Source organism: Gymnogyps californianus, chromosome 14 (genome assembly GCF_018139145.2).
Source record: "Gymnogyps californianus isolate 813 chromosome 14, ASM1813914v2, whole genome shotgun sequence".
Classification (NCBI taxonomy): domain Eukaryota; kingdom Metazoa; phylum Chordata; class Aves; order Accipitriformes; family Cathartidae; genus Gymnogyps; species Gymnogyps californianus.
This window is the reverse complement of record NC_059484.1, coordinates 12,115,188-12,137,444: the sequence shown is the minus strand read 5'-3', so window position 1 is coordinate 12,137,444 and position 22,257 is coordinate 12,115,188. Positions and strand designations below refer to the sequence as shown.

The following is a 22,257-nucleotide window of genomic DNA, read 5'->3' as shown; positions in this document are numbered from 1 at the left end:
GCAGAACAGACTTTATTTTATCTTACCTAGCTTTAATAATCTGCATCTGTACAAAACCTTACCATTTGTAACTGTGAGACAAAGAGAATACATTTAAATCTGATGTGTCCATATTTTAAAAAAAATTATTTAATATAAAAAAAGAGCTACAGATACTTTCCTGTATGATCTGGGGAACCTAACTCATTCAAGCTTTGCTTCTGTGGGATTTTTAATTTGCCACCAGAAACCTCAGAGTAGCTGTAATTTCAGTCTGGGAATTCACAATTATTGAGTGTGTGAATGTGCGTGTGTGAGTATTGAGAAGATAGTTGCCAGCTGAAACATGTACGCTTCTGCAACAGTTTCATTTAAAAGTAATCATTTCATTATCCAATTTGTTCTGAGCGTCATGCATTAAAATACTACACCTTCAAGTAGACTGACAATATATATTTAACTTTCATTAAAAATTAAAGAATTTTCAGACAGACTTTGCAATATTTAATTACAGTTTGATGATTTGAAAGTTACTTGAGAATCTTCTATATAATTCACTGTAGTAAAATATAAATGATATATTCAGCGTTTGGGTGAGCTTCTGTCATGTGTTGTACTTTGCTTCCTAATAAGCATTCAGTAACCGAAGCGATCGCAACTCTGAAATAATTTCACTTTAAAAAAGAAAGAATTAAAAAAGAAGAGGAGGGAGAATTTAGCCCCCGGCCCCCGAAAAAATTCAGGGCGGCACATGCCACAGTTTTGACATGACAATGCCCTATTTTTCATAAGCAATTATGGTCATGCCTAAAGAAATTATATTCATGACATTAATACGTAAGCAAACATGTTTGCGTCTAAAATAGCCTTTCGCTCCCCATTTTCTAATCTAGGTTCAGAGAGCTTTTGTTCTTAAATCCTCGCTTCTCAACTTCATTGCACTTTCCCCAAAATCTGTAATTTGCACTAACTTTGTTTGTGTAAGACTTCCTGAAATCAGACAGATTTTTTTTTCTTCTTCTTCATTGTGAATGTGCTTTAAAGCTACACGGTAGGTTTTACAAATAAACTGTATCTCGGGGGTTTTTTTCCCCTTTCTCTCCAAAGACCCTCTGATGACTTGATAATAATGAGAGACCAAGAGGTCAAACAGTGCCTTAGGATGAACTCTGCATATGCAAGATGCCTGTGTTAAGAAAATTATTTTGAATCCGCTGCTTTACATGAGTTCAGGGCTCTGTTTTCAACAGGATTATGAACAGAGGCTTTTGCATTTCCATAATGATAGGAAAGCTATTTAAAGATAATATTTATTGATAGTCTCTCTCATACGGTCTACGGTGAAATACATAAGCTCCAAAAGGACTAAAAAGTGTTCATATATCAGGAAGGTTTTGTTACTTTTAACACAAACTAACCAATTTGTGCCTGAAAAATGACAAGGAATGACAGCAAATGCTTTCCAAGATTTGTTATGAAGAAGGGTATGTTGTTGCTGTTTTAATTCCTACAGGGAATGGGCTCTGTTTGGAAGTGTATAGTTTAACAGAGTTCGGATGCATAGTGGATTCTCTAGTAAAATTCATCCAAGTTCCTTTTTTCTTTTTTTTGTTTCCCCCTCTGTTGAAAGACAGTCTTCAATAGCAGGAAAAGATGTTTTGGGACCATCAAAGAGAGTTTTCTAAAACAAACTCAGCCCTTAGAGCTTTATGTTTTGCTGTAGAAAAGAAACCCAAATACAAGCCAAGAGTTTTTTCCCTACAGACAACACACCAGGGACTGACTTTTCCTATCGGTACCAAAAAAGCGTAATGTTTTTCCTAAATAAAATTTAAGAATTTTCTTTAACAAGTAAAACAGATTAGGAGGGAAAAAACATATCTTAAGGATAAAAACGCTTAAAAGCAATCCCAACTATTTCAAAGAAACGTATTATAAGAGAAAAATATCCTGACAGGAGCAGAAGAGAAAGCTAGAGTAACAAATTTTTTTAAAAAGAGAGAATCGATTTCTTCAGATAGTCCCTTTGTAAAAATACTGTTTTCATCCAGAAAAGTATTTTTTTACAGGTAAGCACGCACGTTATTACTCTCTTTAGGAAGCTAAAGAGCAAGCCTAAAACTAGGGTTAATCCATTGACAAGGTCTGCTGCCCTACAGCCCTCCCCGAAGTCCGACACCGAGCTCGCCGCTCCCCGCGCCGCGTTTCGGGGGGCTATTCCGACACGCAGATCTGCCACGGTTTGATCGCTCCTCCTGGAACCCAAGGACCCGGCGGCAGCGCGAACGAAGGGCGGACAAACACAGCCCCCGCGCCTGAGCGGCGGCTTGTGCTGACGGCGTTTGGTGGGCGGGGGGGGGGGCCGGAGCTTAATTCTTATTAATTAAGCGGCAAAACCAGCCCCAGCCCGGACTAGGACGGCTAGAGGGGTCGCCTATATTTTACGGAGCTCCCAAGCCCGGCGGCGGGCAGGGTCCCGCGGGGACTCTCCGCGCCGCCCCGCAGCCCCGACGCCGGGGTCGGTCCCGGCGGCTCGGCCCTGCAGCCCCCGCCGCTGCGCGGTGGGCCGAGCGCGGCTGATGGAGCGGGGAGCGCGGCCGTGCCCCGCGGGAGGCGGCAGCCCCTTCCCCCGCCGGGGCAGAGCCGCTCGGCTTCGCGGCGGGGGCGGGTTTCACCTCCGCGGGCCGCCCCGCCGCGCTCCCGGGGGCCGCCCCGACGGCTGCCACCCCCCCGCCCCCGCCAGCACACACACTCCCCCCCTCCTCCGCGGGCGTCCCGCAGCACCTACCTGCTTGGTCATGGAGTCGATGAGTCGGACGTAGAAATCCTGCTCCGTCCTGATCCCTGAAACAAGGCAGAGCTGTGAGGAGCGGGGCCGGCGGCAACGCACCGGGGCTCGCCCGAGGGCTCGGGCCCGCCGGGGCTCCCGCCCGGGGCTGCCCGCGTCCCAGCAGCGCTGGCCGCGGCCGGGCTGCGCCCAGGCACCGAGTGCAGGGATGCGCGGAGCGGAGGGGAGCCGGGGCAGCGGCTCTCCAGCCTCTGGTGGGCTTTCCAGCCGAGGAGGCGGCGGGAGGGCAGCCGGCGGCGGCGGGGGTGGTGGGGCTGACACCGGGGGCTCCCAGCCCTTACCATTGCTGTAGAGCAGCTGCAGGCGGTAGTGGATCCCGTTGTTGGTCTTTTCGCTGTTGGCTTCCTGAAGTCAAAGAGGACAGGGGAGGCCGGAGGAAAAAGGAAAAAAAAAAATATCATATGAAGCTTCTCCATCACTCCCACGCCGGGTGCCCCCGGGGCTGGACGGGGCAGCTCTCAGCCCCCTCCCCTGCCCCGGGCATAGCGAGGGACCAGGGGAGACCCCCTCCCCGGCTGCCCTCTGGGACGCGGAAAGAGCAAGGCGCCCGGGAGGCGGCGGTGGCTCCCGGGACGAGTCGGTGCCGCGGTCCCGGGGGACCGAAGCGGGGAGGGCCCGGTAGAGGCGGCCGAGCCCCGTGGGGCGCCGGGCTACTCACCTTCTCCTTCTCCACGAAGCCCACGAAGGCGGTGCGCTCGATCTCCACGGGCTGCCCCTGCCGGTCGTACAGAGCCAGGACGAAGTGGAAAAAGTTGGACTTCCTCAGGTTGGAAGGAGGCTGCTTCTCGAAGTGAGCCCGGGCCAGACCCACTCCGCTGGGACCAGAAAGACGCGGGTTAGCGGCAGCCTCGACGACGCGGCCTCACGCCGCCGCGCCACCCCCCCACCCACCCCACCCCCCGCCCCAGCCGGCTCCCGGGCCCGTGCCTTCCCCCGCCGGGACCCGGCTGGGCTCCCCCGGGGCTGAGCATCCCCCCCCCCCCCCCTCCCCCGAGTCTCCCCGGGGCTCTTCCCTCCGGGCGAGAGGAAAGGCATGCCCAAGCGCGGCCACGCTGAAACCCCGCGGAGCCGGGAGCGCGGCACAGACCCGACCCCATCCCGCCCTACGGGGAGCCCGAAGGGCCAAGCAGCCCCCCTCCCACCCCGGCACCGGCACCCACCAACCCTCCCCGGGGGCCGTGCCCGCTCGCAGCGGGCCCTGCATGGCGGGAGACCCGCGCTCAGCCCCGCCGGCGCGTTGCCCCGCGGGGCGGCATTGGTCCTGCCACTTCTCAAACTCGGCTCGAAGCTGTCACCCAAGCGCCCATGTGCCTTATCTTTCAGTTTCAGTCCTGCGAGCCTTTCCTCCCCTCGCCGGAGTGGTGGGTAAACACCGCGACGGCAGCCGAGGAGACAACTTGAAATATTTCAGTGCTGTCCCTGCAGAAACTTTCCCTTCCTTAGAGGGCTCCAAAGGGAGGGGGTGCGGGGCGAGGTGGGAGACACCGGGAGATGTCAACATTAAACTTCTTAGCTGATGCCGGCTGCAGGGCTCAGGCTGCGAATCCCGCATCAGGGTTTGGGGGGGTATTTTTTCGCGGGGAAGAGGATGGGGAGAAGGAGAAAAAAGAGAGAAAGCGAGGCTGGGCGCAGCTTCGCCAAATCCACCTCCTATTTGAAGGGATTTCTTTTTAAAAATCTAAGATAAGTGGCAGTGGTTTTACAAAGGGGCTTCGAATTAAATTTCTGCTCGAGAAAGCTTTGCAAAACTCCCTGCTTATCGGAGGAGAAGAAGGGAGGCTGCCGATTCTGACGAGGATAAGAAAGCGAGGTAGAGAAATGTATTTTGGATACATCCGTGCACAACTCGCTGCTTATCGGAGGAGGAAAGTGTCATTTGGAGATCTTAAGACTAAATCAGCAGCAAACATAGTTTTGAAAACTCCTTCCTCCGCGCGAACACAAGGGGCTAGAGAGATTAAAACCCACCTATTCCTACCTAGCGAAACTCGCCGCTTCCTTTTTTATTATTATTATTATTTAATAAAAAAATCATTCCTACGGGACAAGAGGGATAAATATTTAACTGGCGACACCTACGCGAAACTCACTGCTGTTAGCAGAGCTCCAGAGCCGGCTTTTTGTTGGTGCAGGGGGAAAAGGCGCTGCCCGCGGGGAGCAGCGCTGCAGGCGGCGTGCGCCCCGGGGCGCGGAGCGGGGCGCGGGCGCGGAGCCTGCCTACCTCTGAGCGGCCGTGCTGGCGTCCAGGACGCCGGCTCCCTGCATCCACGTCCGCACCGCGTTCATCCCCGCGCCGAGGGGCTCTTCCTTCATGCTGCTCCCACTCCGCTGGATGCTTTCCTGAATCCCAAACATGAATCAGAAACAACAGCGCAAATCTTCCTTCTTTACTCAAAAAAAAAAAAAAAAAAAAAAAAAAAAAAAGAAGAAGTGATAAAATCGCCAAGCAGACTGTTATGTATGGTTTTTTTCTCTCTTTCTCTCTTTTTTTCTCACTCTGCAGCTGATCTCTGGAATCAAAGCAAGTCAGAGAAAGCAAACACAGGCACGCACATTAAAAAAAAAAAAAAATCCAGAGGCAATCAGAGCCCGGTTTTGTTGCTGCTGTTTGCTGCGTGTGCAGTTTGTTTGGGTGCTTGGAGGGGCTGGCGGGGTGCTGGGGGCTGGTTGCAGCGCTCGCAAGCCGGAGGAGTACTTGAAGTCCCTTTTGTATGAAGACACCCCTCGGATGGCAGCAGGCAAAAAAAAAAAAAAAAAAAAAAAAATCTCAGATGGCAGTTTAAGAAACAATAGGACGAACGGGAGCTGCGGCAGGCTCTGCTACATCAAGTGTCATTTTCCAGTGACAAGAGAGGCAAGTTTCCCCCCCCCTTTTTTCCCCTCTCTCTTTTCTTTCTTTCTTTTCTCCCTCTTTCTTCTCTCCTCTCCCAGCCGAAGCGCGCTCTCCTCCCTCCTTCAGCCGCGCAGGAAGCGAGTTGCCGGAGCCGGGCGCACGCCGGGAAGGGAGCGAGAGGGGCGCACCCGCGGCGGCGGCGCGGACGGACGGACGGAGGGACGGAGGGAGACCCTGGGGCTCCCGGTGCCCGCGCCCCCTCCCTCTCCCGCAGCGCCGGGGCGGACTCGCCGTCTCTCCCTATGGGAGCCACTTTGACTGTCCCCGCCGCCGAACACGAGCCCCGCAGCCCCGGCGGGCGGGGGGCGGGGGCCGCCGCCGCCACGCCCCCCTCATTTGCATCGCGTCACCGCGCCCCCCCGCCGCCAATGGCCGCCCGCGAGCCGCCGCCGCGGGGGCGAGGACACGCCCCCCTCGTTAGCATAGCCCCGCCCAGACGCCCCGGTCGGCCCGGGGGGAAAGTTGCCCCGAAGCCCCCCCCCGCCCCCGGGGCGGTGGGGGGGGGGGGCATTAACACGAACGCGATCGTGCCTTTGTTCATCAACGAGGCGGCCCCGCTGCTCGCTGGGGCCGCCCCACGCCCGGTACCCGCGCGGGGATAACCGGGGGGGGCCACAGACACTCCCCCGGAGGGGTGCCCCGCACCACCGCCACCTCCCCCCCCCTCAGCCCCCAGGGCCGGCGCCGCGCCCCTCGCTCCCGCACAGCCCGCAGCCTGCGGGGACAGGCGGCAGCGCTAATCGCGAGGGTGGACGAGCCCTGCCCGCTCCCCCGAGGCCGCCCCGGCGGGTCCCCCGCCAGCGCCAGGCTGCCGACCCCGACTGCCCAAAGGCGGGGATGCCCCGCCGGCGGTGCCCCCTGCCCCAGCAGCCCGGCCGCCCCGCTGCCGAGGGAAGGAGAGGCCACCGCATGCAGCGGGGTTATCCCCGGCGCAAACGCCGCTGGAAACGCGCGTGGGGCCGGACCTGCCCCGGGTCCCGCCGACTTCCCCGCTGCAAATCCCCAAATCCCCGCTGAACCCCCACCACTCGCCCCGGTTCCTGCCCCGTTCCCCGGCAGCGGTGCGCTGCTGTGCGGCAGAAGCACACGTTTCCGAACAGGACAGTTCACGGAGAAAGTCCGATTCTTTTTCTAGGAAGTCCGATTTTTTTCTCTAAGGAAAATAATGATAATAATAATAATAATAATAATAAAACCAATTCCTGCCCTCGCGGGTGAAGAGCTGGGCTGGCTGCGCGGCGGCGGAGCGGGCGCAGTGCCCGCACCTCTCCGCGGGCTCCCCGACCTGCCGCCCGTCGGTCTCCCCGCATCAACCCCCGTCCTTCCCCCCGCGCAACTCTCTTCGTTGCCGAGCCGCTCCCCTGCGCCCCGGGCTCTGGCCACCGCCTTCCCCACGGGACCTTGCCGCGGAAGGGAGGTCGCTGTGCTGGCTGCGTGCGTTATGCCTCCCCAAATACAGGATTGCGCAGCGTTTACACATACAATAAAACAAAACCCGGTGCATCCCGGCAAGCTGGGCTACTCGCCCTCCCCAGGCCGATGTCACCCCGCGGAGGCACGAGGGGGACCCCCCCCCGAACACGCTTTGGGGAGGGTAACCTCTGAAGTGTCTGGGTTATCTCTGAATTGCTCCCGTGCCCCTCCATCCCACCCCCACCCCTCCCAGAGGTGCAGAAGATGCTGCCCCGGGAGCGGCGGGGGATGGCGGGGCAGGCGGCTGCTGTCCTCCCCTTCCAGGGGCCGCGCAGAGCTCCGCGGAGGGCAGCGGAGCCCACCGGGCCGGGCCGAGCCTGCAAACGCCCCGTCCGGAGCACAGCTAAGGGCCCCGACCTGGCCCGGAGAACAGACAGCCCAGGTACAACACGCTATAGGCACCGGTATACAGCTCCATAGGCACCCCAAGGCAGTCTGACAACTCTATAGGACCCTCTTCCAGCCACCTGTACATCACTTTGGGTGCAACGGCCGTCTAAGCACACAGCTAAACCTCGGCCAGAGAGCTCTGTCTCCAAAGCAGGCACACAGCCCGCTGCCAGCACCTCGCTGGCAATGAGAAACTGGGCCCGATCCTGGGCTTTAGGCGAGTCCACACACAAAACATCCACATCCAAAGTATGCTGCATTCTCACATAGGAACCGTCACACAGAGCAAGTTTTCACATTCCCTGCAGATGACACTTGAATCTTCACATAATCCTACTGTGTCATATCTCAGGGATATGTGGAAGAACACCGACATACAGCCATACATGAATATTTACGCCATAGGTATTGCATAGGAGTAGTTTGGCCCCTGCAGTGCTCTAGCTTATTGGTCTTCTTCAGGCTGCTGCTGTATCACTTGTATCATACCCAGCCTAAATGCCTCCATGGTGAGATACATTTTGCAATTAAAAGCTATTTGCACCTGCACTGATTGCTCCTTTCCCAGGGCAGGGATCTGCCTAGGGACGAATAATGCATTTGAATCAATATACTGAGCAGTTGGCAGATTTTGCCCTTCAAATCTGTTCAGGGGATCAGGGGACCGTTTCCATGCCTGTTTCTGGATGCTGAAGGGAACAGCATCCCAGCAGCAGTCTGAGGGCACCTCCACCGGGCAGGAACAGCCAGCCACGACAATAAAAGTGACAAGTTCTCCACTACTTTCCTCCTTGTACACACACACACGCGCCTCTGTGCCCGACACGCAGGCAAGCGCCTGGAGGATCCTGCTGAGGGATGGGGGAGATGCCCCACCTAGGGCTTGCGGGTAGTCTCAAAGCCACTAATTGCTGCAAGGACGAAAGAGTTAAACACTGGCTCGACCCCCACAGGAGGAGTGTGAAAGAAAAGCAGAGCTGAAACAAGGAGGGGGTGAGAAAGTCAGGACTTTGCAGGGGGAAAAAAAAAAAAAAAAAAGAGAGAGAGAGAGAGAGAGAGAAAAAAAAAGAGCTGGCAGCAGGCAAGGAGACTTCTGTGCTCCATCCACCCCGCAAAGGCCAACCATAGCGTACCAGGGCTTTTATTTTAAAGAATTCCCAGTTGCCTTTAGCACTCACTTTCTCCACACCGCCTGGGTCTGGTCTCTGGACCAACGCCACCGCACTCCACCGACTGCAGCAGAGCCGCTCCTGCATGCGTACCGCTGTCATGCTGGTTATGAGGCCAGCGCATATTCATGTGGAAAGCTGGGTTTGTCCTTTCCTCAGCATGGCAAACTGAGCTGGAGGACACTCTGCAGCCTGCCACGGGGGAGTCCTCGGTGGGCTGGCTGGGACTCGGCGCTTAACTGTTTTGCTGCAGAAGGAAACTCGGGCACATTGCAGCGAGGCTTCCCTGCAAGCCCGCGTTAAATGCTCTCAACGTACAATGCAGAATAAAAGACACACAGACTTGCAGGCTGCGACTTGCTCCCAGGGGTGAGTAAATGCTTTGCTCCCAAAGTGAGCGAGAGCCACACGGTTGAGCTGTGGATTTTACCCCAGCAATGTAAACCCATAAGCTGCAACTTTGCAGCAAAGGCAAGAGCTGCTTACAAACAGGACCGGGACATGGTCGCAGTGTCCCCTGGTCATGATAGATAGCAGGGATGGGGCAACACTGGGATCCAAATGTCAGTGGAAGGAAAAGGAGGAGGAAAGGGCTGGCCCTGGCTTGCTCGTCCTATGTAGGAGAAAACAGGGCTCCTGGGGAACAATTCATTTTGAGGCCTTTGAAGAAGGGGGCCATGGAAGGAGGCTTCACTCCAGGGGACAAACACAACCCCTATGAGGCTGGAGACAGAGGTCCCAGAGCGCAGGAATGTCCTGCGTGGGGAAAGGCCTCTCCCCTGCCCTGACGTGGTTTCCAAGTGGGCCCAAGGCCCCTCTCGCCTCTGACCTGGAGTTTATCCAGGACAACTCTCTCCTCCTGCCTCCAGTCCCCGCTCCCTCTGCCCCAGGGCTCCCAGCACAGGGGGGGATGGTCAGGCCTCGCTTCCCTCTGCCCAGACCCCAAGGGAGGGAAGAAGTGGTTGGAAATGGGAATTTCTGAGAGAAAAGCCTTCTCCTCGCTGACCTTTGCAGCTGGATGAGGCACCCCCAAAGGGACCGTGCTCCTTCCTGCCCTTCTCAGGAGAAGGCAGATGAACAGCAGACCTGTGCCGATGGGGGGAAAGGGAAAAGCAGCCTCTCCTCTCAAGGTGGGACTGAAAGCAGAGCACTCAGGGTCTGAACACGTACCTGCGCTTTCTGCTGATGCAGAGGTGGAAGGGGCTTGAGGGTTCGGGAACAGTTCATTCGTGTCCTCCCCAGCAAAGACGCTTTTCATGAGTATTTTCTTTATGGCCAACAGGCTCCTGTTTCCGATCCAAAGACTTTCTGTCCACAGATAAATCCAACGTCCGCCCTGGCAGGTGATGACACTGTTCAGCTACTTGGGGTGTTTTATTCCTCCTACCTGGCTTGCTCCTGGGGAGAAGGAGAAGAGGAGAAAAAGGCTTAGACGACTGAGGATTGGGATATGATGGTCTGCCTGCCCTGTTCAGGAGGAAGGAGCCTGGATGCCTCTGGGACCAGACAGAGGGTCTGTCCACAGCACAATGATGACAGAACACCACTTTCACCCTAGCTGCCATGAAGAAGCAGTAGCAGGCGACCTAGATGGAAACGTTTCATCCAGGAACTTTCCTCCTCATGCCTCCCCTGCCCCTTGGGGACCGGGGCTGGGGATCCCCGGGTTGCCCCCGGCCGGGATGGGGTGTTGGGGCTCTCCCCCCTGGGGCAGGGAGAGGCTGCTGGCCCCGGGGCAGGGTTAACTCCTGAGGGTCGGAAGCAGGGGGGCATTAAGGGAAGCATTTGCCCACCTGATCTGCAAGGGGCGGGAGGGAAGGGGGGACCCACCTCGGGGTGCCTCGGGGCAGGGGGGGCAGCGCGGGACCCCGGGCAGGGGGCTGTCAGGCAGCAGCGAGAGTCCAGCCGAGCGGACCCTCTCCCAGGGACTCGTCGGAAGGAGAAGGACGGGACGGGGTGATACGGTGTGTGTGTCCCCCCCCCAGACCTCAGCCCCTTCCCGTTACCGCCCGGGGCAGGAGCCCCCCCGGCAACTCCCCGGAGGCGGGGGGCGAGCAGAACTGCGGAATTACGTCGGGGCGAGCCCCGCACGGGGCTGCGCGGCAGGGGAGAGGGGAGGGCACCCCCACCTCCGCTCTTACTGGTCGGGGGCGAGGGGGAGAAGGCGAGTCCTCCCCCGGTGCCCCCCCCCCCCGGCGGCGCCGAGCGCCCCCGGTGCCGCCGCGGGGGAGGGGGGGGGGGGGGGGCGGTGCCGGGGGCCGCCGCGCCGCGTGGCCACGGCGCCACCTGGCGGCCGCGCGGGGGAGCCGCGCTCACCGGCACCGCGGCTGCGGGGACACGCAGCGTCGGGGGGGCGCACCCGGGGGAGGGGTACGGGGGGAGAGAGCAGCTCCCACAGCCCCCCCCCCCCCCCCCGGCATCCCAGCACCCGTCTGTCCCATGGGGTTCCCGGGGGACCCGCGTCCCCACATCTGACACCAAATCAGGCGGTGCAGAGCAGAGTTACCGGCCTGGGTGTGGGGGGGCTGGTTGCTGCGGGCCACTCCAAACACTCGGGGTGCTCACACAGCCTGTAGCGATGTCGTTCGTGGGCAAGGGCACGGCCTCTTGTCCAGGCGTGAAGTCACCCGTCGGAGTGTTAGTGCTGTCCTGGGGTCAATACGGCTGCAGGTGTAGCTGGACCACAGCGCTGCCCAGACCATGGCTTGTTAGCAACAGGGACCTGATGGCTCTGTCCTGAGAACCTCCCAGTCCTAACGCATCGTGGGACCCTCCCAGCAGCCCCACTCATGCCAAAAGGGCAAATCATCCCTACAAAGGGATAACACCCTCCGCTTTCACTGTTAAGCGCAGATGAAATTTGTTTCTTTAGTATATCGGTAAAAATTGCACTACGCTATAGACCGCTGCAGATTTCCGTTCCCTCAAGTACTCCCACAAGCTTGCAATACATTTAAGGCTAGCTTGTATTTATTTGTTTATTCTGGCAGCCACTGGACAGATTATGGTTATTTTATCACACAAAATCTTGCTATGATTTTTACTTTGTCAGTTCAGCAAAGCGTATAAACATATAATCAACTGCTATTGGCTTCAGGGAGATGTAAGTACATGTCTCCCATTTAAAAGGGAAGGGAGAAACCCAGAGGCACGCACTCCCTCCCTCTGAGAGGATGAGTTTAAGCATATTACATGGAATGGATTTAAACATCTACTAAAGTTGTAACACGCTTTGCTGAATCAAGACTGAATATTATCAGAAGCATTTAAGTGACTCAGGAACCTATATCTCCTTTTAAACACTTACATAAACTCTGAGGACTTCGCATCTTGGGATTTCGACTTTAAAGGTGCACAAGCTCTTTTGAAGGGTGTACTCCAAAATCTCAGGCTCTTCTGCCAAATAGGGGAGCAATAAGATGGGTTATCCCACGTTAGTTAGAAAGTCTGTACCTGTTTTAAAGTCTGCATTTTAGCAGAGCTAAAATGTGCTTAAACATTATCCTGATTAGAAGTTTTTTGGAAGTTGTTGTTCACTACCTAGCATTTGTGCGGGGAACAAGACATCACAGCCCTTATTCAAGCACAACTCGCGCTGACTCGCATAGGAAAAGGGTAGCCTGTCTGAGCAGGCATCTGTGTGCATGTGTGTTTGTTCCATATGCACACACATTCATTATGGATGATATACAAATGCTGCTCATGCTGCCCGAGCAGATTGTTACGGTAAGGCTCACATTCCACTGATCTCACTGCAGGGCTTAGGAAGCATTCAGAAGCCTCCCAAAATGTGTTACAAACCATGTACGGAGAAATTACTTCCTCCAGCACTGAAACAGAGTCATTGTCATGGTGTGATGAAGGAACTGTTAAACAGACACAGCAACAGCACTGGAGCTGGATTCTAGCCAGGGTATTTCAAGCAACTTGTAAAAAGTTCACTGATTCTTTAATGACTCCACCTGGTTAGAGCAGGACCTCTGTTTTATGTGCCTTCCAGAAGATATGTTGCAAGAGAAGTGTGTCTTAGATGATATGAATCAAACCGGTTCCTCTAACATCATGTTGGTCTGGAATAGCTGTTGACCTGATGGAGTGTTAATGGGAACATTTATTTGTTTCTTTATCACTACAAAGATGTCATATATGCTTACCCTGCTGCTGCCACTGTTCCCAAAGGGCTGTCAGCACAAGAGCCATTATAACATGACTGCCGGAGGTAATTTTTTTTTCCCCTCACACATTATTTCTTCAAATGATTCTGTAAAGAGAGAAAGAACTTGGATACAAAAATTGCTGGTAAAAGAACAGTGCAGTGTGACGTGAGCCAAAGAAGCTTTTCTAAACGCCTGTCAGTCTCCGCGTTTATTGCTTATGGAGAACAACATACACACAGCCTGGATCCGTCTTGGCACAGGGTGCATGTGCTGTACCTGGCATGGTGAGGATGGGATTTGCCAGCGGGACTCTCCAGCACGCTCCCCGTTCACGGAAACAAACGGGTGAAGTTTGCGTGGCACTGCAGGACCACGCGACTGCCCCGTGCGGAGGGGCTGCATTCGGGTGATACACCCCGTCTCTGTATTTCTTCGTATTTCTGGCTTACGTGAGAGCACGAAGACTTTAACACAGAGTGTTTTGGTAACACAGTCATTAGTAAATAAAAATTAGGCAGAAACCCACTGCCTTTACCTGTGGAAAAAAAAAAAATCCCAACGCATTTCATTTGTGTTATGCAATGACTTGACAGTTTAAGGAAATTGCTAATGGGACCTTTTACTGCTAGGTCACTAGTTCAAACCTGGCTCTGTCAGTAATGACCAAGAGTATCTGATGAATGTTTGATGACGTGAGATTAAAATATGGGTCTCAATCCATTTATCAGTAGAAAAACCCTTCAACAACTTGAGCCCCTTAAAGCTAATCCCGATAGAAAAGCCTGCAAGGCTGGAGCGTGAACAAGCCCTCTGCAGCCCTACAGTAGATCAAGGTCAGGATGGGGGCATGCAAATGGAAAAGCTTACAGCAGTGATGTCTGGGCAGAACCTTTCTGCGCACAAACAAATCTACTAGTTAATGCACTAAAATACTCCAGTAACAGCACAGTACGAGAGCGCCAGATCCGGTATTGTTCTCAAAGGGAAAATGATCCTGGTGTAGGGGGGAAGATGCAAATATCAGGAAATCCAGGATCAAGAACTGGTTTATACTAGTGCCAAAACTCAGAAATCACAATTTTGCAAGCTGAAAAGTTCTATTTGAATTTCTCAATATTATAACACTACCATAAAGTTGAAACTCAAATGTCAAGGTAATGGGTAAGGAGTTAGTAGGTGCCCTTTCTTATTTTTTGAGATCAACAGGAAAAGAAGTTATTGCCTAATTCAGTACCTCCCAAACTGTCCCTTGCCCTCAAAAAGCATAAAGCATCGCTGGCAGAATTTGGGAACTGCTGACAGGCAGAGACCGAGGGCTGACATCCGAGCAAGAAACAGCCGCCCACCCTTCGGAGCCCAGCCTGCCTCCAAATTAGCGCCAGGGCCAGGTGCCCACGCTAGACGTGGTCTGTAACACACATGTGCAAGGTCCGGTTTAGCAATGTTTCCAGGACCTGCTCTGCACCCTCCTGAAGTCCCTCAGTGCTTCTCCTTCAGGACTCGACCTAGAGACCCAGGAAAACAGCGGGACCATGGAGAAAGGTGGGACGGTCCGCCACTGGTGCTGGCACCATCCAGGAGTCCATGCTGCATGCTCCCAAAATAAAGTGACAGGAAAGACTCGCATCCCTTGTAAACTCACCAAGTGCTTGCAGAGCGTTTACCAGCCATTTAAAGTAAAATTAAAAAAGCGTGAGGGCCATCTGGCGGGAGTGGGAGGGGGTTTGACTTTACCTCATTGTTCTCTGCATTTTTGCTATGGGCTAAATCCAGCTGTGGAGACCGCTGGCCGGATGCTGAGAAATTGGGGAACGCTGGAGGGGCCGTGCTGGCATCACTTACCTCAGTAACATGCCTTGCACCTCAAAACATCCTTTTTAAGGGAATTACGTCTATGACGACCATGTCACTGCCGAAACGCAACACGCTTCTGCCAAGTGCTTCTGTGTAAGCAATGGAGGCAGCTGCTGGGGCCAGGGGCTGGTGCGCGGGGCTGCACCGTACCTGCGAAAACACGTGAGCACTGACTGCAGCACGAACACTCACCAGGGATGGAAAGTCTGGTGCTGCAGGCAGGGAAAGGCTCCTCTGCACCTTTACAGGGCCGGAGCAGGATTTTTTCTGCCTAGTAAAGCTCAGCGCTGACTCACTGAAATCAGCAGCACTTACCTGACCGCTGGAAATCCTGAAGGACTGGGACACAGATATACCTCTGCCCGCCATTTCAGCAGGTACGGTGCGTACTAGATGGGAGTGCTGGAGATACAGATCCCAAACTGCAGCCTGCAAACACCACCCCAACAAGTGTGTTCTCTGACAAATGAAAACAGAACTGACAGTCGCCTTTTCAGGGTGCACAGAAATGCTCTGCCCCTCTTGCTTGCATTTGGTTTCGATATCTGGAAATTAAAATTTTATTCATCACACTTAAGTATCATTTCTCAGAGAAAACAAACTTACTGCCTCAGAGCAATCCGGAGCATTAACCACCAGCTGACATCATCTTGCAAAGGAAAAAGTATCAGTGCCACCCAGGAATAACATGAACTGTTACCAGTAGCCCTGCTCCTCCTCCACGTGTGCTAGTGCTCACTTCATGCACTGTGCAGCCTTCTCGGGCCATAGACTCTGCAAACAGCGAAGCCTGTGCTTCACTCTGTGCCAGAACAAGGCTTCATACCTTAATGTCTGGGGTAGTCACTTTTTTGAACTCAATACCTTCCAGGTGGAAAATTAAAACTTAAGGCAAAACAATTTTTTTCATTATTCCAAGAGTCTCAGACATGCTAGGAAAGTGCTGGACAAACAGCCACTAGCCATGCAAAAGGCAGCGGGGTGCTGTACTGTGGCTCTGGCAGACCCGCAGCATCTGTATTGCATGAATAGCCAGCACACACGCAGAAAACGTCTTATTGTATACAATACTCCTGTTGAGCTCTGCAAGGTGCACTCACCCAAATCCCATCCCACCAGTTCCCCAGCCACAGCTTCAGAACGAATAGAAATCCAGAGTTAAAAAGGCTGTTATGACCCTCTGACTACATCACTTCGCTTCAGCAGTCCCCAAGGCTTTGGAGTTGCAAGTATAGAGAATTATATTCTAATTCTAATATTTTTCCCCAGCTACGTAACATTTTATACAGAAGACACTGCTCCTGTGCATCTTTACACTTTCTGGGATTTGATCCATATTGATCCGCGTGCGCTTCTTCTAGGATCTTTTAAGGCTGCAGAAATGACAATTTCCACACTAGTTACAAAATAATTACCCATAATAATTTAATAATGAGCTTTCCCTATAAATTATTAACATAGGTAGCCAAGGAAATTGTCAATTTTAACAAGTTTAAATTCAAATGATAAATGCCAAATCTGTGTTAAATGAGACCAGCAAATTAGCAATTAAAATATTTATGCAAGAAGGCAAAAGATACTGTGTTCAAGGAGCTGAAGAGCAGTCTCCCATTGGAGTATTTGACAATGGCCTGTGTTTGCATATCTCAGCTTTAAAACCCTGTGCAAAGGGAAGAGGAAAAAACATCTAAACCCATAATTGAAGCTGGACAGTGTTGATTGGCGCCCAGTGGGATTTCACCAGCATCCAAGCAATTCTCAGAATACCCTTGGGTTATATCGAGCAGAAATCCTGACCCCAATCAAATTATTTCTGTCATATAAATCTTTATCTGTGGGAAGCTCCAAAAAAGGGAATTGCTTCGTGGCACCTAATTGCTTTGTCACTGAGAACGGAGTTGACTACGCTGTCTGGTTTTTAAGAAAGGGGGGGGGAAAGTCTTTCAAGCTGAAAGAAAAATCCCGGTGTCAGAGCAGATCTCTGATCCCCCGTAAATGTAAATCCCATTTTTCCCAGCAAACTTTGCAGACATGAACCGTTAGCAGAGCACCGGCAGCGCAGGGAACGCGCTGGAGCACAGCTCCTCTCGGGATTTAGTTGCTGAATCCAAACGTGGAAATTTTTAAAATTATTTTTTCCCTGCAAAACTCCCCGGGTACTATTTAAATTTGCAAAACCCCAATGAAAGGCACCCCCCGGTGCCGTGCCCCCCCCCCCGCCTGCCGCCGGCTCCCGTCCGCGGAGCGGCACTGCCCCGCCGTGGCCACCGCCGGGGCTGCCCGCGCCTGCCGGCACCCAGCCCCTGCTTCTCCCCGGGCTTCCACCCCCTTCCCAAGCTCCCTTTTTCTCCTGACTCCATCCTCCTCATCTGTAATTGAAAAGGAGAAAAGTGAACCCTCTGGAAAGCAACCCCGGGCTTTTGGGAAGTTTGGAGTCCCGTTGCACGGGACCCCGAGGGGTGAAGTCTAAGCACGGGGCTTAATTTCATCCAGATGTTTATGCAAGGGTCCGAAAGTCTTTAGGACTTGTGTTAAAGGGTTGGATTCTCAGGAGGAGCGAAGCACAGGTTTAGTGCCAGGTTTCTGCTCAGGGAAAAGTTTGATCCTCCAGTCTGACAGAGAGCAACATCAGAGGAGCGTGAACCTACCGCAGCCAGCGCCGCCCGCTCCCCCCATAAAAGCACAGCACAAGTAGGTACAGAGCCCACTTGTGTCTGAAACCAAAGGGGACAATTCAGGACCGGTCAGTGCACAGGCAGACCCAGCTAATAAAACCCCACGAGGGTAAGACTTGTATTTTCTGTTGCAAACAAGCCTGGGGAGAAGATTATAGCAGCCCACCACCAGCACATCACCCCAGACCTAGCGCCTGCCTCCAGGGTCAGGCAGTTTTCAGAACTCAACTTGTAGTCCTCATCCACACCGAAGGAAAAGGTGGTGCTGCAGCTTCCTTTAATTGTTCTCTCCAGCTCCCCACCTTTAGAAAAAAATGGGGACGTGGAAGTCACCAGATCCACCTTGCATGCAACTGTAACTCCGGTGAGAAATGGCTGCATGGGCCCAGTTTTCGTGAAACTGCCTCTAAGCACTTCAGTCCCTCCTCACTGCCATGGAACAGGCACAGAGCAGAGCCCCCAGCTGCACCCACGGAGCTCAACAAGGAGCCGACACACCTGGTTGCATCTTCCACAGTACTTAAGATTAATATTTAAGCACAGCAGAGTATAATGAAGAATTCTAGTAATACTCAACCGTTCGGTCTGAGGTTCTCCCACTGTTTCCTACCACCTGTGCAGATGAAGATCATTACCAGCCTTTTTTCCAGCAAGATGGCCAGATCAGCTACACCCAAAACTCCACCACATGCATGCCAAGATTTTTATCGTGAAAATAAGATGTATCTTAGCAGGTTACAATTTTTCATTTTTCTTTACTTATCAACACACACTTTCTAACGCGGAGGGCCTTTGAGAAATTAATTTCCATCTGAAAACAAACAAGGGCTGAAACAGTTTACAAAGGAACTCATCTTTCAAGGACATTTTCTTTTAAATTGCACAATGTGGCTCTTAGCAAGGAAAATAAATAAAACTTAATCCTTCTGCATTCCAGCTGGCATTTTTTCCCCAAGTTAGAAGCAAACAATCAATTTAAAGAAAACTCAGACTACGGCCAATTAAGGAACTGTATATCATTTCATTTATAAATACCAGATACCTATTCAATTGATTATTTTTATCCAATTAAGTCCGTTCTACATTTTAAATTCCTAAGAATTAAGCCATTTATCCACATTGCAGTCCTGGGCTTTTCACATCTGTTGCTGCAAAATTCTGCAGATCATCTGGTCTTTGGCTGTTGTATTAGCTGAGAGAGTTTCAGCTACCAGATTTATTTAAGGATGTGGATTATAAGCCTCCAGGAAATGGCAACCACTGGGAAAATTTGTGTCTAATTACTTGTAACACACAGAAATCTTTTTTTCTTCTTTTTTTAAATTTGGGTTGGTTGCTTATGCATATAAATTGTTTTTCCTTTTACATCTTATTTCTTTAACCAGGATGGTCATCTTTAGGTTTATGTGTGTGCCAGATATACTCTCTTAGCATTGTTTCATACACACCAAGTTGTAGAGAGCTTACCAAGTTTTGCAGGCTACCTTTTCCTCTACAAGACGGTGTTTGTTTTCAAGAGAATAATCAACACCTTAGAGCCACAGAATACATTTGCTGCGTGATTTATCAAATGAATCATAACTTCCTTTATGAAAACAGATGGAATTTCCCTGGCCACAGTCCCCGCGTCAGCACTAGGCGTTCCCAGGCACAGCCGTCCAGTGCTGCAGCACTAAACTGCACCAAGGAGAGAAGTCACCGCACGTCTAGCCTTGGACTCTAGCAGGGTGCTAATAAGTAAAATAGCCATAGTTAAAAGAAATAGGCATTGTCAAAAAGAGAACTGATATCTTCAGGGTGTGGGGGAGGGAACTGTGATCCTTAATGTGATTGAACATGCATATCACAAAAATGGGGACCAGTTAGTTTCTAAACTCAGTAACACTAAGAAAAACTGAGTTTAAAATTGCATTTACTGACACCTTTATAAGTGCAAGCAAAGCCAAAGAGATTAGTAGGGAAATGTATTTGTCGATCTTTCCCACAAGTGTTTTTGTGGGGAGACATCACAGGCAAGACTTAGAAAAAGCATTCCTTACAGGACAGACTTAGCTAATATGCAACAGCTCCAGGCACTGCAGAGATCAAAAAGTAGTGCTGGAAAATTATTTAAAGGTCTCTTCGTACAAATTTAACATGCGGGAGGAAAAAAAAGCCAGCACCAATCCACTACTCGCCTCCACAGCCCTCCTCAGAGCAGCATAAACCAGCAGTGGTCCGTGGACGTTCCTTCCCGAGAAGTTCCAACCCCGCGATCACCACGCCGTGCTGTGACGTACTGCCTGCTTCAAACCGAGCGCGCTTCCTGCCGTTTGCTCTCCTGACCCGAAACGCAACCCAGCAACATCAGTTTCACTCTGATTTGGTCACTTTCATTCTGCACACAGCTGGCTTCCCAACAATTTAACATGCTTCAAACAGCCAGTTCTCCTTCCCAAGCGTCGGGGTTTGGTTTTTTTTTGGACACTGATAGCAACTGTCTTGTATTTTATATCTTATTTGCTAGAAATAATTTGAATTTTGAATCAACTGAAACCAAACTCCTTAACTTCCCCTGCCAGTTAGGAAAAATGTTACAAGTTTATTCTCAAACATTCAGATAGTTTAAGCCCAAACTCTGGTCTATTTTAGGAAAAGGATTGAGGTAATTTAGAAATTGAATTGAAAATTAATCAGGAAAGAAGGGGACTCAGAACGAAGAGGCTTTCCCACGCTGGAAAACCTTGTGCACGTCAAGAACTCTCTGCCTTGGCATAAAATGAAGTGCTTCACTAGGAACAAGGAAGGAAATAGATTCTTCTGCTGCAAAATAGCCAAAAGCCAAGGGAGCTGAGAGCAATGCAATTCAAACTAAAGATTTCAAATCGAATTCCTAGCCACAGACTTGTTTGCTCTTCTCATGGAGTCATCTCACCTTGTGTAAATACATCTCCCTGAGCCCAGAGCAATGGATTCCATAAATCAGCAGCGCTGGGATAGTCGATAGGACTGACTAGACACACGCCATCACACCATGTGATCAGTGCTCCCATTTCCAACAAAAAACCAACCAGCCATAAAATTCCCAACTGTTCCCATTATATCACCTAGCTGGAAGCATCTTTTTGAGTCCAAATGTTTGTCAATCACGCCACCATCAGGAGTCCACACGAAGATTATTTCAAGCCTTAGCCTACAGTTATATCCTGATCATAAACACTCAAAAAGCATTTTTTTTTTCCATTTACTCGTGCACAGCTGCAAAGAAAAAGAAAATCAACTCAAAGCAAGCAGTGTCCAAGAGGGAGTTCTGCCCCAGACAAAGCTCAGAGGTCAGGAGCATTCACCCAGATGCTCTACAGAGCATTGAGACAGAAGGTTCATTTCATTCCTTACCTCCCTGCTCCCCCATGGCAGCCTTCCCCCTTTTTCTCCTGTTCTCCTTCAACTTACGCAGTTTATTTCTTCTGCAAGATCTAACTTCGCCTGAGTTTTGGCAGTTCTCACTTCATCCCTGCACTTCCTGACCCGTAAGATACAGCCTGCTTGGCTTATCAGTATTTCTTTCCCACCCACCCCCATTCCTTGCAAGCTTATTTTTAAGTTCCTTCTAGAGCTAGCTGTCCCTAGTTTTTCAGAAAATGGTATTCTGTCAGCATTTTTGAGCTGGAAAAAACAAAAATGAAGCAAAATTCAACACACGCACCCCCGCACCCCCTTGAACTTTCTAGTCCAGCTGATTTTACTAATCAGTTACCTCTGCCTCACGAACCCTGCAGTAATGCACACACTCCACCTTGGCTTGCTCTCTACAAACAACTCCTTAGAATGGTGTTGGCACCTAATGAAGGTTACTTCCATCTTTCAAGAAAAGCCCTGTTCCTGTGAACTCTCTACGTGAGCAGCCTCCCCTCCTTTCTCTCCTCTCCCTCTTGAAAATACCCTTCTTAGAGTAAAAAAGGGTGCATCAGAGATGTTTTCATCTCATCATGCTCCTCCTGCCAGGATGTAGAACTCTGCCAAGATTGCCTGAGCCCCCACATCTTTGAGCACCTCCTCCAGCACACAATAGTTGCTTTTGGTTCGCTCCAGCGGAAATCCTGCGGCATCATTTCTCATAAAAGACAGCACATACCTTCCTAGTCCATCAGGCTCCTTTCCAGTGCCACATCCACGTTTCCGATCTGCAGTCCTGGCAGACAGTGCATTTCTTGAATCTGTCGTGGGCCTACCGATTCTTAATGAGCAGTCTCCAGGCACACTTACCTCTTACCGGTGTTGGTGTAAATCCGTAGTCTTTTCCTCTAGCTTTTGCATTACCAATTAGCTATGAATAATTTAGGGTAGAAATTAAAAGGTTCATTGCCAAGAGATCAGTCAGGCTGAGAAACAGCTTCTCAGCATAAGCAGTGAAGGCAAACCTTATTCTTTTGTTACTTTTTCAACACCACTTCCTATATTTATGAAAGCGATGATGTGACATGCTGTGTAGGATAGCAACGAACTGGACTCGACGACCCCCGTGATTCCCTTCTGCCCTACTGCCCTCATGTGACTACTGTAGATGAGGGCAAGTTCCTCTCCTCCCTTCCTTGCATTCACCCTGAGGTATCCGTACAGCAGTCACAACCCCTCCAACCTTCATTTCACAAGACTGACCAAGCCTAGCTCTTCTCATCTCCTGTTCCCAATCACTTGGGGTACCACTTGCTCCCTACCATGGAAGTGAGGCAATCTTACCCAAAGGAAAAACTTCCCATCACTGGCGTGAGGAACTTCTGGGGTCATTTTTCCACACCCAGGGACAGCAAGCAGGGTTTAACAGAGTAGCCTTCAAGAA

The 22,257-nt window shown here is 51.6% G+C and overlaps 1 protein-coding gene across 13 annotated transcripts in view; it reads right to left on the bottom strand.

Annotated features, from left to right (window-relative positions):
- The window catches only part of EBF1 (EBF transcription factor 1), a 280,920-nt gene extending 275,712 nt beyond the window's left edge, over positions 1-5,208 (bottom strand). For all 13 annotated transcript variants that reach the window (XM_050905145.1, XM_050905146.1, XM_050905151.1 and 10 more), the window contains exons 1-4: positions 5,049-5,208; positions 3,486-3,642; positions 3,109-3,172; positions 2,768-2,823 (exon numbers count right to left, since the gene is read on the bottom strand). In XM_050905145.1, the coding sequence (XP_050761102.1) occupies positions 2,768-2,823; positions 3,109-3,172; positions 3,486-3,642; positions 5,049-5,182 (411 nt within the window). In that variant the 5' untranslated portion in view covers positions 5,183-5,208. The remainder of the gene's footprint in view (positions 1-2,767; positions 2,824-3,108; positions 3,173-3,485; positions 3,643-5,048) is intronic.
- Positions 5,209-22,257: the final 17,049 nt, after the last annotated feature.